The 15481-nt window shown below is 35.7% G+C and overlaps 1 protein-coding gene across 1 annotated transcript in view; it reads right to left on the reverse strand.

Moving 5' to 3' along the window:
- LOC143225002 (NGFI-A-binding protein 1-like) overlaps window positions 1-15481 on the reverse strand; it is a 154364-nt gene that overhangs the window by 62202 nt on the left and 76681 nt on the right. The window contains 1 exon segment of the mRNA XM_076453611.1: window positions 7646-7783. Coding sequence (XP_076309726.1) covers window positions 7646-7783 — 138 coding nt within the window.

A 15481-nucleotide genomic window follows, 5' to 3' on the forward strand; every position in this document is an offset into this window, starting at 1 on the left:
ATTGACCGTAACATTATAACGTCTCTACGGCTGAAAGGGCAAGCATGTTTTGGTGTGACGGGGATTCGAACCCGCGACCCTCGTATCGCAAATCGAGCACATTAGCCACATGGCCATACCGGGACCTTTTTGCTCTGCTCACCACGGGTATCGAACATAAAGACTGTTATTTTCTAATGACATAGAAAGCTATGGGTAATAAATATCAAGAAATAAAGATATAAAGAAAACGGAATGTAAAAAAATATTGAAAATTGGTTGTAAAACCTTAAGAGAAACTATGCTTCGTGTATCCATGATTCAGTGTTGATGGACAAAAGTGGAACATGTTCTCTCTACTTGTAAGCTGTGTATAAAATTTCAGATCTGATCGCAAAAAAATTGTAAACGGATGTAATTTGTTTATATTATCATGCAGGCAACAAAACATATTTTGTCATTTTGTAGCTAAAATATATAAACGAGTTTTTACATTATACAGTGGAATCCCTCTAAGCGGCCACCCCTTAAAAGCGGTCATTCATTCACAGTCCCTTTTTTTATTTACATAATCCCTAATTATGTACAGTGGAACCCCTCTTATCAGGCCAGTTTGTTTCAGTTCTGAAGGTGGCTGCTTTAGAGGGGTTCCACTGTATATACATAAACACTTGAATGTCCAATCATCTCTATACCTAAGCATTTGAAAGTCTGAATATAAGTATATAAATATTCAAACGTGCAACCATCATCAGTAAATAAACACTCGAATGATCAAACATCAGTGTACAAATATTTGAATGTTAAATCATATGTCCACCTAAATGCAAATAAATACTCGAATGTCCAACCATCATTTGTATGTCCAGCCATCTCCCAAAGTAAACACTTGCTTGTACAACCATTTTTATACACAAACACCTGAATGTACAATTATTTTTCCGTAGCAAACATTTGAATGTTCAACCACATCCTGTGTAACGTTTGAATGTCCAATCATTTCTCTATGTAAACATTTGCTTGTCCAACCACCTCTCTTTGTAAACACTCGAATGTCCAACCGTCTCTATACGCAGAGACTTCAATACAAAACCACCTCTCTACACGAACTTGAACATCCAGTCATCTCTCTACGTGAACCTTTGTTTGTCGAACCATCTCTCCATGTAAACACTTGAATGTCCAACTATCTATGTGAATAAACACTCGAGTGTCCAGCCATCTATTTAATTATGCTTCGTCTCTTTAATACTTTTTATAACAACATTTAAAAGTCAGCAATTGTTTGTTTATTTTTTCACATAAGCCTAACTTTCTCCATACATGCGAGTGGAGTATTTTCTAAATAAGGTTATGTAATTCCAAACGTACACAAATAAAATGATAGCCAGTAGGCGGCATCTCTCTAAAAATAGTTCTATAAAGAAAGTAAATCTTGCCCCTCATTACCAGTAGGGGTTCGTTAAAAACTAAAATAAACAAGTCACAGCGAATTTTAACGATATACACTTACATGTATATTATTACTTTAAAACAATCTTCTGAAATGGATATGGTACGTATTTCGGCAACCTCTTACGAAACAACAATCACTACAATGAATGGCCGTATCACTCCCACATAATATCTATTGAAATAGGAATTATCGATCTGTTTGAAGAGCTACCCTGAGGACTTGACTTAATGAATAATGAATGCATGGATAAATGGTTTGAGGCTCCAAATTTCCTGCGCAATGGAGGTGGGGGGACTACTGTTGCTCGCAACTGTGTGCTTATGGAAAAGTGTGGATATGGAAAACACGACAGAAATACAGTGAGCAGAAGATTATCAAGAACGTTATTACCTCCCACATGATTGGTCAGTCTCTGCAGTTTGGTCATGAACAAACATTGTGATTTAGAAAAATCATAAAATTCAATAACGCCTAAATAATTGTATATATACGTGTATATATATAAATAAATGAAGACGTGTTGATCTGTTTATAGAAACAGGAAAAAAGTGATTATAATAAATCTTAACAGAGGTAATACCATTTTAAATAAGTTTACAATAAGTCAAATGTGAATCATTCTATCGATCAAAACTGGAGCTAGTCAATCAAAACCCTGCCTTCATAATTATACCTGAGCTGATGCATAGAGCCCATTAGGAACCCTCTAGAAGAATTGTAATATTCCACCTAAACTGTATTTCAAAAACATAGCAATATTCAATGTTTCAAACTCTGACGCTTACTTTTATTACACCTAAGCCATATCTGAAATAACATTTATTATAACCAACCGGATGCTTACTCTTCTTACACCTAAACCGTATTCCAAACAACACAATATCTAATACACCCAACCTGGAGATTACTTTTGTTCCACCTAAACCGTATTTCAAACAACACAATATCTAATTCATCTAACCGTGATGTTTACTTTTGTTCTACATAAACCGTATTTCAAACAAACAACACAATATCTAATTCACCTAACCGTGATATTTACTTTTGTTCTACATAAACCGTATTGCAAACAAACAACACAATATCTAATCCACCCTACCGTGATGCTTATTCCCCCACCACACTAGTTGATAGGATACACATAAGGCTTTGGCATAAATGACAAATTCTTGTGTAACTAATGCTCTAAATAAACGAAATAATCTGAATATCGTAAGTGTTACTGGTACATAAATAGAGAATAGAATACTAAAACAGTTAATGGTTTCTCAACCTACTCAAGGTTTAACATGTAGGTTGTAACTTTAGACCACAGTGACATTCCACACGTCATCAAATAAGATCGTAACACACCCAACTCTCGTGTGTCAGAGAGATAAAAACAATATTTTAAACACTTTTTTTACCGTGAACTTTTAACAAGTAATTTGAGGAAAGTGAGAATACATTTCTCAACTTTAAGCAACGCCATCTAGAAACTTGCTAATATCTTACTGAAACAGAGCGTAATTGAACGTGTCTCGTGTCTCTGAGTGAGCATTTCAAGCATATTGTGATAATTTACAGAATTAGAGAGATTATCCAGAGATAGGTACTGTTAACTCACTAACGTTCATACGTTAATTAACGTGTTCTAAAATTATCATTATCCAATAATTTGTATGCTTATCTAAATAAAAAAAAAAACTATAGTGAAAGCGAGATGTGCCGATTCTAAACTCTGAAAAGCGCTAATACGTTTATTCACTACGTCAGGTAATAGTAGTCAAAATCTGACAAACATACCATGTATAGGTTAATATTCTTTGTTTCTTATCAACAGATGTAGTTCTTCGCTAGAGTGGATGCATGAGATAGCAATAACGGATACGACATGACTCACAATTCCCTGCTTAGAAAGGCACAGAGAATCTTCACTGATGCTAACTCCGGGTCCTTTAGGGCCATAATTGGAACTTAAGGATTAAAGCACAAAATTATCAAATAACTGATGCTCTAACTTCGTGCGTCGTGTAGCTAAATGTTTAACTAGTCATCAACTCACACAACTGTCTCTCTCTGCCAGCTTCTCTTATGGTTTTGAAAACAATGACCTGAGTTGACTCTTAATGTGTCAGTTTAATGTTCACAGGAAATTATATGTATAATATTACTGAAGTTACGTGGATGTATATAATTAAGGGATGTGTGTCTTTAGGTTTGAAATGTAAATATTACTTTTGCACTTTACAAGGTATTTAAAAACACACACTTTATAAGGGTGTACACCGAAAGTTGCGAAACCTGTAATCTTTAACCAGGAGGTTTCACACTTAATCAATATGCATAATATTTTGTATAGAATTATTGCTTTATGTTAAACACAATAAACTCGAAGGGTTAAGATGTTGAAAGTAGTTGTATGATCATTAAGTACTTAATAGAAGAGATCGTGACGAAACAAGATGGCAGCCATAAAAGTCGAAAGTTCTAAGCCATCTTTAAAATACCAGGATGTTAACAATGACTATTCCACAGTATTGGCTGAGCAAAACAAAATCCTATTTTGCACTTATAAAGCTACCTAAATCATTGTGCACGTGTTTGTGAAGTGAATGAAATTTCATTATTTCAATTAATTTTAATATACGTAAGTAAACGACTTTTTCAGAAGAGCATACAGAAAAAAATGGCGAACCTTATTGCTCCAATTTTTTCACAGAACTCTTCCATTTGACGTCTCAGTGATTCTTTTCTTATATCGAGAAGGATACTAGTGTGTGTATGTGTTATATATATATATTAAACAATGCGCTACTTTGGGCGTATAATTATATTTGAGGGTAGGTTAGTAGACACCCTGATGAGTAATAAAATCGAATCGGATGTATAGGCGTCCCACGCTTGGTATTGCTGACGCATAAAAATATATCTAATAAAAAGGAAAGACATTTTTTATCCCTAATTTGGCTCAGACTAATATAATTACAGTCATTTGCCAAAGCAGGGATAATTCTTTATATGCAAAAACGGCTCGTTTAGGTTGAGAAAATATTTTACATAGAAGAGCGAACAACGTTTCGACCTTCTTCGGTCATCGTCAGGTTCACAAAGAAAGAGGTAACTGACCGGAAGCTGACCACATGCTTGAAAGGGGTTGTGTAACTGTGTGTCGAAATATAGAGGGCGGTATTAGATGTTTGAATACATAGTTTTATTTATTTTATTATATTAATATAGGTATAAATGCGTTCCTTTATATTGGTTTATTTTGGGTTTAAGTTGTTGTATAAGTAAGGCTTCTTTAATTTTGCGTTTGTTTATGTTTGTTTCTTTATTTAGTATTTGAGTGTTTTCTATGGTTATGTTGTGTTTATTTGACTTGCAGTGTTCGAAAACGTGTGAAGGTGACTTTTTTATGTTCTTTGAATCTGGTTTCAATTTTTCTACTTGTTTCTCCAATATAGAAGTCGTGGCAGTTATCACATCGTATTTTATAAATAATGTTGGTGTGGTGTTTGTCAGTGTAGTTTTTACATAGTATAGACCTCAGTTTTGTGCCTGGTTTTTGAATAAATTTGGTATTAACTGGAATGTCATATTTTGTTACTAATTTTTGCCAAATGTTGGTTATTTGTTTGCTGATGTCAGGAATATATGGTATACGGCAATATATGGTTTCGTGGTTTTTTGATTCGTGAGATATTTTTACTTTAGTTGGTTGATTTTGCTTTTTTGTCTAGGTGTGTGCGTATAATGTTTTCTACGGTTTGTGGAGTAAACTTATTGATGTTGATGAAGTATTGTTTTATTTTGTCTAATTCATCGTTAATTTTATCTGGTGAGCATAGTTTTATGGCTGTGTTTACTTGGTTTCATAGTATGTTGAGTTTTGTTTTGTTTCATGCGCTGAGTCCCAAGGAATGTATAGACCAGTATGGGTGATTTTTCGGTGGATTTCTGTTTTGAATTGTGTGTCGGTTCTTGTAATTTTGAGGTTAAGAAATGATATTTGATTGGTTTCTTCCTGTTCACATGTGAAGTTAATGTTGGGATGTATAGAGTTAATGTGATTGAAAAAAATTAAGTATGTGTTCTGTAGATTTGAATTCCGCAACCGTGTCATCTACATATCTGTACCAGTATAGTGGTGGATGTAATGCTGTGTTAATTGCTTGTGTTTCAACTTGTGTCATAAAAATATTGGCTAGAACTGGTGATACTGGGTTGCCCATGCTTAAACCATTTGTTTGTATATAGTTTTGGTTGTTGAACATGAAGTTTGTCTTTATCGTGGTGAATTCTATGAGGGTTGCTAACTGGTTACTGGGAATTTCTATAGTTGGGTTAGGGTCTCGGATATAGAGTTCTAAGGCTATCTTGCAAGCTTCAGTGGTTGGAACTTCTGTAAAGATGGATATAACATCGAAACTGGCCATTAAGGCTTTATGATTAAGTTGATTTAGATTAGACTTGAAATTAAAAGAGTCTTTGATGAATGAGCTGGCTGATGTTACATATTTGGAGAATGCCCATGCTATTACCAAGATTGTAATTAAACGATTCATATGTGGACATTATTGGTCGTAATGGACAATCTGGTTTATGAGGTTTGGGGATGCCGTATATTTGCGGTGTGCGTGAGTCGGTTTTACGTAGGTAGGAATAAAGTGTTTGTGAAATTGTGTTGGCTTTTTTCATTTGTAGTAGTAATTTGTTCAGTTGCGTCTCGTGTGTCTTTGTTGGATTTGTGTGTATTGGTTTAAATTTGTTCGTGTCTGATAAGATGTTATTCATTTTTTTTGGATGTATTCATTCGTGTTCATTATGACTATAGCTTTACCTTTATCTGCTTTTAGAATTTTTATGTTTTTGTCTTGTTTTAGGTTTTTAATGGAATTAATGTCTCTTTTTGTGAGGTTATTTTTTAGTTTTCTGTTTTGTGAAATTATGTTGATGGTTTTGTGAGAAAATTCTTTGAAAAAATCGTTTAAGATGTTGTTTTTAGGTGTTTCTGGAAAATATAAATTTGTAATTTTACCTGGGAAGTTTGGCTGTTGGATGTCAATAAAATTATCTAAGTTGTCTTCTTTCTGTTGGTTGTGTTTGGTTGTTTCCTTGTTTTTCTTCTCTGTAGAAAGTATCACAAGTCTCCTGGCTAGGTCTTCTAAACATGTTTTGATTTCTATGGTTGGAATGTACCTAGGTGCTATTGCGAAGTTGAGTCCTTTGTTAAGTAGATGTTTCTCGTCTGTGTTTAATTGACGGTCGGATCTGTTAATTATGAGGTTAGTCAACGGTTTGTCGTTTTGGTGTCTTTTCTGTTGTTTGCATCTTAGTTTTTCTAGTTTTTTGTTGTGGCAGATCTTTTTTGTCTCTGTCGTTCTTAGTATTGATTTGGTTTATGTTTCGTTGTATAAGTCCGTAAATCTCTGGTTTAATGCAGCATGCCAGTTGATGGTCTAGGTTCATTTTTTGTTTTTGTAAGTCATGTAGTTCGTTGTATTTTGTGTTCAACATGGCTTTAAGTAGTTTTTTTTGTAAATTTTGGATAATGTTTGTGTATGTATTAAAATTTTTTGAAAGTATTACCTTTACAAAATTAGGGGTTAGTTGTTCTTTTCTACATTGTTGAATAAAATAAATGTCATTTCTTCTACTAATAATTCGTTGGTTTAAATTTCTTAGTTTCTTAACGATCGTGTGAGCGTGTACTGTTACTAGCATACCGTACACCACTATTTTCGTCCGAGCGTAGCCTGACACATAGCGTGCCGGACTGCATATCGTTGGGTCCGAGGTTTGGGCGTCAATTTCACTGAATTCTTTCTGCATTTTCAGTCAGTCCCATAATTTGGTTCAGTGGAGTATGGTGCTGTTTAATGACTGTCATTTATGACCTGAATCCTTGGTACCTCTGACCTAAAAGTTTAACTTTTGTGAGCATGAAAAGTCGCTTAAGATGAAAGTTCCAATATCTAGACGTGACTATTACTTCGCAAACCTCAAAGTAGAACACAATGCTGTAATTTGCAAAATATAATAGAACATTCATCATAATTCTAAAAATATAAAACTACACTACTTCATAACTCTTAACACAGAAGAACATAACTAGTATTGCCAGACAGAGCTTTCACTTCATAACTCTAAAGACGTGAGAGCACTATATCATAACTCTCAAGACGTAAAATAAGTATGTCGTAACGTTAAAGACGTAAAAGCACATACCAGGATTGTTCACCCATTCTTGTAGTGCCTTTTGTAGTCGTCTAACATGTAAAGGTTTACTAGCCATTCCTACCAAGGCCATGATTTCCAAAAACTCCTCTTCTCCGGCCTCACACAGCTGTTGGACATCATCCCCTCCTACAGTAAAATTATCGTTATATTTACCAATATTCATTCTAATAACATTATTATTTATTAAGCTATCAATATAGCATGTTGTCGACACTCAAGCTAAAGTCATTATTCACGAATTATATCTAAACCACATATTCATTCTAACTGAAAGTATTATTAAAGAATCTTATTGTAAAGTGTATTGTTCGTTTGCTTTGAATTTCGCGTAAAGCTACACGAGGACTATCCGCGCTAGCCGTCCCTAATTTAGCAGTGTGTGTGTGTGTGTGTTTTTTTTTTCTTATAGCAAAGTCACCTCGGGCTATCTGCTCAGCCCATCGAGAGGAAACGAACCCCTAATTTTAGCGTTGTAAATTCCTAGACTTACCGCTGTACTAACGGGAGGCAATTTTGCAGTGTAAGACTAGCGGGAAAGCAGCTAGTCGTCACCACCCACAGCCAACTCTTGGGCTACTCTTTTACCAATGAATAGTGGGATTGAACGTCACATTATAATGCCCCCACGTCTGAAAGGGCGAGCATGTTTGGTGCGACGAGGATTCGAACTCGCGATCATCGGATTAAAGCGTGTTGTATTCATTCCATAAAAAAAAAAAACAGCGTATTATTTATTGAATCAGTTATCAAGTATATTACCACTATTGAAAGCTTATTCATCGAGCTATAAAGTTTAAAATTTCCAACTTCCAAAAAAGAATAAATAAATAAAACGAAACCACAAGATTCTATTTACTGGATGATCTATGTGAGTATGTCTTATAACCAAACCTAAGCTAGTGGTTCCACAGTGTCGTAAATCAAATAACATATATCTTTATGTGCATTCATTATTTAATAAAAACTAATGTTTAGTGAACTGAACTGGGTAAATAATTTAAAAATACAAAAACAGCCACTTTTACAGTAGACGAGTTCAGGTTTTAATAATTACACGAGTCATCATTAAGTAAATGTTGCATTTTGTTTTTACTTAACCAAGACTTTTCAGAATACAAAATCTAACTGGGTTACCTTAAGCCTAATTCAAAACAGGTTGAAACGTTGAAATGCAGGCTAGAAAAACATGTACACTGCTGGCCAAAATCTTAAGGCCAATAAACATAAAGAAAATATATGCATTGTGCGTTGTTAGACTCAACCACTTATTTCAGTAGAGCTTCGAAACATGAAAATAAGAAGAGGGAAATTAAAAATTAAAAGCCTTTTTAGCTATAAAAAGGGAAAATGTGAACACTATGAAATTAGCCTAAATACTAGCTGGTCAAAAGATTAAGACTATACTGAAACGAAGCGCTAATCGGTAAACACGTAACAAAATTTAGTCATTTGTGTTCAAGCATTAGCGTTGTCAACATCTCCCACTGGCATCTCCTATGTTACATTAGGTAAAAACATGGCAAAGGCTAAAAAGTTGAACGTGGCAGAACTGTTGAGCTACAAAAGGAAGGTATCTTTCAACGTGCCATCGCTGGTGAGATTGGGCGTAGTAAAACTGCTGTTGCAAATTTCTTAAGAGACCCTGAGGAATACAAAAAGAGAATTTCAAGTGGTCAACCCAAGCAAATTTCGCTGGCGTTGAGGAGTAGGATTCGACGGGTTGTCCGGCAAGACACCAGCCGATCGTCAAACCAGATTAAGGCCCTTACGGACGCAGAATGCAGCTCAAGAACAATAAAACGGCATCTACGAGAGAAAGGCTTTAAAAACCATAAACGTCTTCAAAGGTCACGGCTCCTTCCAAATCACGAAATAGCTCGGTTAAACTTTGCTGAGAAGCACCAAACATGGGACGTAGAAAGTAGAAGAAGTTTTGTTCTCTGATTAGAAAAAATGTAACCTGGATGGTCCAGATGGCTTCCAACGTTACTGGCACGATAAGGATATCCCACCGAAGACATTTTCTACACGACACAGTGGAGGAGGTTCCATCATGATCTGGGATGCTTTCTCCTTCCATGGAACAATGGAGCTTCAGGTTATACAGGGGCTTGTATGGAAATGACTGGGTCTTTCAGCAGGACAACGCTGCAATCCACAATGCCCGCAGGAAAAAAGAACTTTTTCATGGCGAATAACGTGATTCTTTTGGGCCATCCAGCGTGTTCGCCCGAACTGAACCCCATTGAAAATGTTTGGGGGTGGATGGCAAAGGAAGTCTATATGGAAGTCTAAATGGACGTCAATTCAAAACAGTGCATGATCTTCGTGAAGCCATCTTCACCGCTTGGGTAATATTCCAGCCAGCCTTCTGCAAACGCTTATATCGACCATGCTAAAGCAAATGTTTGCAGTTATTCGCAATGACGGCCGTGCAACTCACTACTAAGATCTCTTGTTGGGCATTTCCTACCCTGTTTAGGACTTCTTTTTAGTATGGTCTAAAACTTTTGACCAACTAGTATTTAGGCTAATTTTATAATGTTCACATTTTCCCTATTAAATGCTAAAAAAGTTTTTTATTTTTATTTTCCCTTTTCTTATTTTCATCTTTCGAAGCTCAATTCAAATAAGTGGTTGAGTCTAACAATGCAAAATGCATATTTTTTCTTTATGTTCATTGTCCTTAAGATTTTGGCCAGCACTGTATATATAACTCCACATTTGGCCCGGCATGGTCAGGTGGGTTAAAGCGTGCGACTCGTAATCTGAGGGTCGCGGGTTCGCATCGCCGTCACACTAAACATGTTCGCTTTTTCAGCCGTGGGAGCGTTATAATGTTACGGTCAATTCCACTATTCGTTGGTAAAAGAGTAGCCTAAGAGTTGGCGGTGGGTGGTGATGACTAGCTGCCTTCTCTCTAATCTTCGAGAGCTTCGAACCCGTGACCCTCAGATTACGAGTCCATCGTTTTAACTACCTGGCCATGCTGCATGCAGGGAAAGATGAACATTACCGTCAAGAGGAAAATCAGGGATTCGATTCCCCTCGGTGGGCTGAGCAGATAGCCCGCTGTGGCTTTGCTATAAGAAAAACAAAAAACACACCGTCAAGAATACGTAAACCAAAATGTCCAGTTACCACATAATGGATATCTGTGTTGTGGTATCCACGTGATCAAACCCTGAATTTTAGCATTATAATCTTTCAATCTTACCGTTCTTAACTCGAAGTTATTGAATCAAACTGAATCTATGTAATATTTATAAAAAAATAAAAATAAAAAACCTAATATTTGGCTGAGGCTACAGATCTAGGTCTCGTCTAGTTTATTGGAATAGGATAAATAACAATAGGAAATTTTGTTGAAATCGATTTTAATCATTTTTGTTGCGCAGACCTACAGTGTGGTCTAACTGCGCTGTGTTTGTTATGTGGATCGGAACTTTATAACAAAGTTTTATATAAAAGAGACGTGTGGCTACAAAGACTTAAGATGAAAGGCTCGGGTTCGAAATTGAAGTAAAGTATAATAAGTTCACTATATAAAATAGGTTTACATTAGATTTACACTAATTGTATGGAACGATACTATTTTGATAATGATGGATAATAATATTAAGTTACTGTAAAACACTTGTATACCTGTTGTCGCTCGGTATACATCAGAATAACAAGTTATATCTGGACACTTAGTGTCGAAAGCCAGCATCTGGACACCCAGTGACATAAGTTAGCATCTGGACACCTAGTGAAAAAAGATAGTATATGGACACCTAGTGACAAATGTTAGCATCTGGTCACCTAATGACAAAAGCTTGCTTAGTCTTTTTATGTTACTGTTATTAACGCGAAGCTACACAGTGATCTTTCTGCACTCTGCCCACCACGGGTAAAAATCCTGAATTTTGGCATAATATGTCCGTAAACTTGCTGCTGATCGAACAGAGGACTCTGACGACTTCCTAATAAAGGATATAGACAATCAACGAAAGTATAATAAAAAAAAATAAGCGCAGAGTCGCTTTTCTCAGTAGCGTTACGAACCGAAACATAAATTAAAAGTTGCAAAGTTTGTACCAGACGCTAGGGCACTCTATTAGCCAAACTTTACATCCTTCTAATTATTTTAATTACGTATTACTATTCTAAGTTTTAAAAATATATTATTAATGAAAAGAAAGAGACAAAGAGAGAGAGAAAGTTAGGTGTAAAAATGAGTTACATCTCTTCCATGACTACTTACTTATCAGTCTGCCCTAAAACCGTAATTACACAGTAACGTTAGGGTTAGGCGATCATCGCTGTTTCCATGGTGGTGTATGTACCATTAGATAAGTATAGAAGTTAAATGTGAAATCGATGAATGGAGTAAAATGTTTAATTGGATATTATAAAAGGCAGTAAATATAGGAAAAGATAACTAACTGTACTAATGACTTTCTCAACAAACTTCGGGAGATCCCATGGTTGTTTATTACTCGAAAATCTGAGTTTTGATTTCACTGCCACGGACCAAAACGTATATTAGATAAATTGATAAAACTTAAACTAACTTTACAGCATGAGTTATAGCTTAACTTACTGAAATAAACTATTCACTCTTAGGTTATTTTTAGACAATTAACACGAACTTTAAATATTCTAACCTCATGAAGTATTCACTTTGATTACCATTTCGTCAGATATGTTATTTACTTTTATAATGTTAACATGACCTTGTGAAGGTAATCAAAAAGTGGAAAAGAAAAAGAACCGAACATCTTGATCAGTTTGTATGTAGGATTTCTGAAATGTTTCCACGTGTAACTAGAAGAACAGTACGTTCATGCAGATAGCGTAGTAGATATATAGGAGTAGGCTTAGACCACACTGAATCTTTCATCACGTCTCCCATAACTACAAGCTGTCTTCATCAGGAACGTTTTTTTCTTTCTTCCAAGAATGATCTACAAGTTGATTATACATTGCAGTTATACAACGTGTGTAGATTCTTTCACGTTTCATAGGGGGTCAGGTAGAAAGGCATCATGTTGGGTAGTAACCCCCCTCCAAACAAAAAAAAGAGTTGAATATCACGTTTTTTTATTGACTAACTTTGCTTGTGGTCTACGACAAGTAATAACTGCATACACGCAGTCTGACGAGCGTATATAACATCAATGACATCATCATTCACGTGAACGCTCTACAACCAAATATCTATAATTGCACACTAATTGCACAAAAAGCATTGTCCATAGTATCTAAGCAGTGTACTAAAACAAGCACCGTAAATGTTTTCGCTTAATGCTTAAAGTAGGGCTGAAAAAATAAAAACTACGCATGTTTTGGAAAATATATACTAAGAAAACTAGAAAATACGGGGAAGGTATCAAACTGCTTATCTAATTTAAATATTCAAAACGGACTAACTGAGAGACAAAATTCATTTGCTTGATGTTAGTTCGTCATGAACCAGCGAAATATGATTGTCTGCTGTTACGGAGTATATAGAGGAATCACCAAATAGTCTGAGTTTTATTTTTTAAAATGGGCTAGGAAGGACTCATTTTAAGCAACTGAATTTTATCTCAGCCAGTCCGTCTTAAATAGTTAGATAACAAATACTTTAAAAACTAGTTGATATATGAGGTATGTATGTCTGTGTGGATCATGTACTTAGAAATCTACAACGTGGAGAAACACGTTTGAAATAAATTTCATTCTATCTATTTTTCAAAGGCCCGGTATGGCCAGGTGGTTAAGGCACTCACTCGTTAACGAGGATCGCGGATTCGAATCCCCTTGCCCGGCACAGCTAGGTGGTTAGGGCGCTCGACTCGTAATCTGAAGGTCGCAGGATCGAATCTCCGTCACACCAAACATGCTCGCCCTCGCCCTTTCAGCCGTGGGGGCGTTATAATATGACGGTGAATTCCACTATTCTGTGGTAAAAGAGTAGCCCAAGAGTTGGCGGTGGGTGATGATGGCTAGCTGCCTTTCCTCTAGTCTTAAATTACAAAATTAGGGAATACTAGCGCAGATAGTCCTCGTGTAGCTTTACGCGAAATTGCAAAAAAACAAACAAAGTATCGTTCAGGCTACAGAGCATTTTAAACGAAAACAATGTGTTTGTTCAACGTTATAAACTGTTGACACTTCGAAAAAAATACTGTTCATAAAATTAAACAGTTAAGAATTCACACAACTTAGATGAAGTGTCTACTGGAAAGATGTTTTTCTTCCTCTTGCAACAACTTCAATACAAGTTTGAAGTTAGTCATAAGCCTACACAATGGACTATTTGTGCTCTTCCCACCACAGGCATCGAAACCCGGTTTCTAGCTTTGTAAGTCCGAAGCCATACCGCCGAGCCACTGGGGGGGGGGGACATATACAAAGAAAGGTAAGTACGTTTAAAATAAACGAAGTCACCAATAAATTTGTAGCTAGACGTACATGTGTACAGGATATTTTGATTCCTATAATAAGCCTTGATATAGATTTAGGACTAACTTAAGTATTTTTTAAACTGATCGAGCCTTGTGAAATATTATTGGGTTTACGGCCGAAAATTATCTTAACAGCGAGTGTACCCAACCACCAAAACAATGCACTCTAATCTTTATAAGTAAAATTGTAACAGAAGTTTCTATTTAATTAGTTATACTAATTAATGAGTTGATTTTTTAATATTGAACTATGTAGGTAGCCCCTTGTAGTCAGAACTTAATATCCAAATATTTTAAAATGGCATTCCTAATTATTAAATAACTCCATACCTAGAGCATCAACGAATTTGGGATTTTCAAACAATTTCACACTTTTCCTTAAATTAACTTGATTGTGAACTTTGGTTGTCTTTCTATGGAAGAACTTACAGTAGTATACATCAATGAAGTATATTTCTCCACAGTTACTTAGCAACAACCCATGTTTACCACTCACCTTTACAGCTACCTAGCAACGTTCTGTGGTTACTATTAATTTCTTCAATTAATTAGTAACATTCTCTGCACCAATCATGAAACAATCGACTAGGCGAATCAAGTGAATGCATTGCGCTTTGCTTTAACATTGTTTTGTCTCCCTTGAGATAAACGATTAATTTATTTCTGCTGCATTACATTACTAGCATTAACTTACTCGAATTTGTATTTAAGGTCCCCTGCTGGGACAGCAGTAAGTCTACGGATTTACAACCCTAAAACAGGGATTCAATTCCCCTCGGTAGACACAGCAGACAGTCCAATGTGGCTTTGCTGTAAGAAAAACGCAACAAGTTGTATTTAAGACGATATTTGTTCTTCGATGTTGTCTTTGTAATTTTTCTAAAGGCGACGAAGGTCTCCTGGGAGGATCACCTGTTTTAACCACTCACTCCACCATACCATAGTGTCTTGTGTGCCAGTCATTCAGTAGACATAAAATGACGTCACATTTGCAATTTGTACTGTCGTGACGTCAGTAAAATGCACATTCCGTAAATCACGAGAAGAACTGTGCACGCTGTAGGCAACAACACAGTGTGACACATGAACTTCAAAAGCAAGAAATAAATATTCCTGCTACTCTTAATTTTGAATTTGTTTACTCTCGAAACAGAACAGTTCCGGAGACCGTGCGGAAGAGCATCTAGTACTAGTGTTATTATAAGTACTACTGGCTTACGGACTGAATATTAACTAACACATTGATCTAGGTAGTTAATAAAAAATTATGTTACATCTATGAAAATCCAAGATCACTGTTTAAAAAAACTGCCAGTTATTCGGTTTTTCCGTCAACCATTGTTATGTAAATTATAAATCACACAATCTGTATTATATATATGGTTAACTC

This window comes from Tachypleus tridentatus, chromosome 9 (genome assembly GCF_004210375.1).
Source record: "Tachypleus tridentatus isolate NWPU-2018 chromosome 9, ASM421037v1, whole genome shotgun sequence".
Classification (NCBI taxonomy): Eukaryota; Metazoa; Arthropoda; class Merostomata; order Xiphosura; family Limulidae; genus Tachypleus; species Tachypleus tridentatus.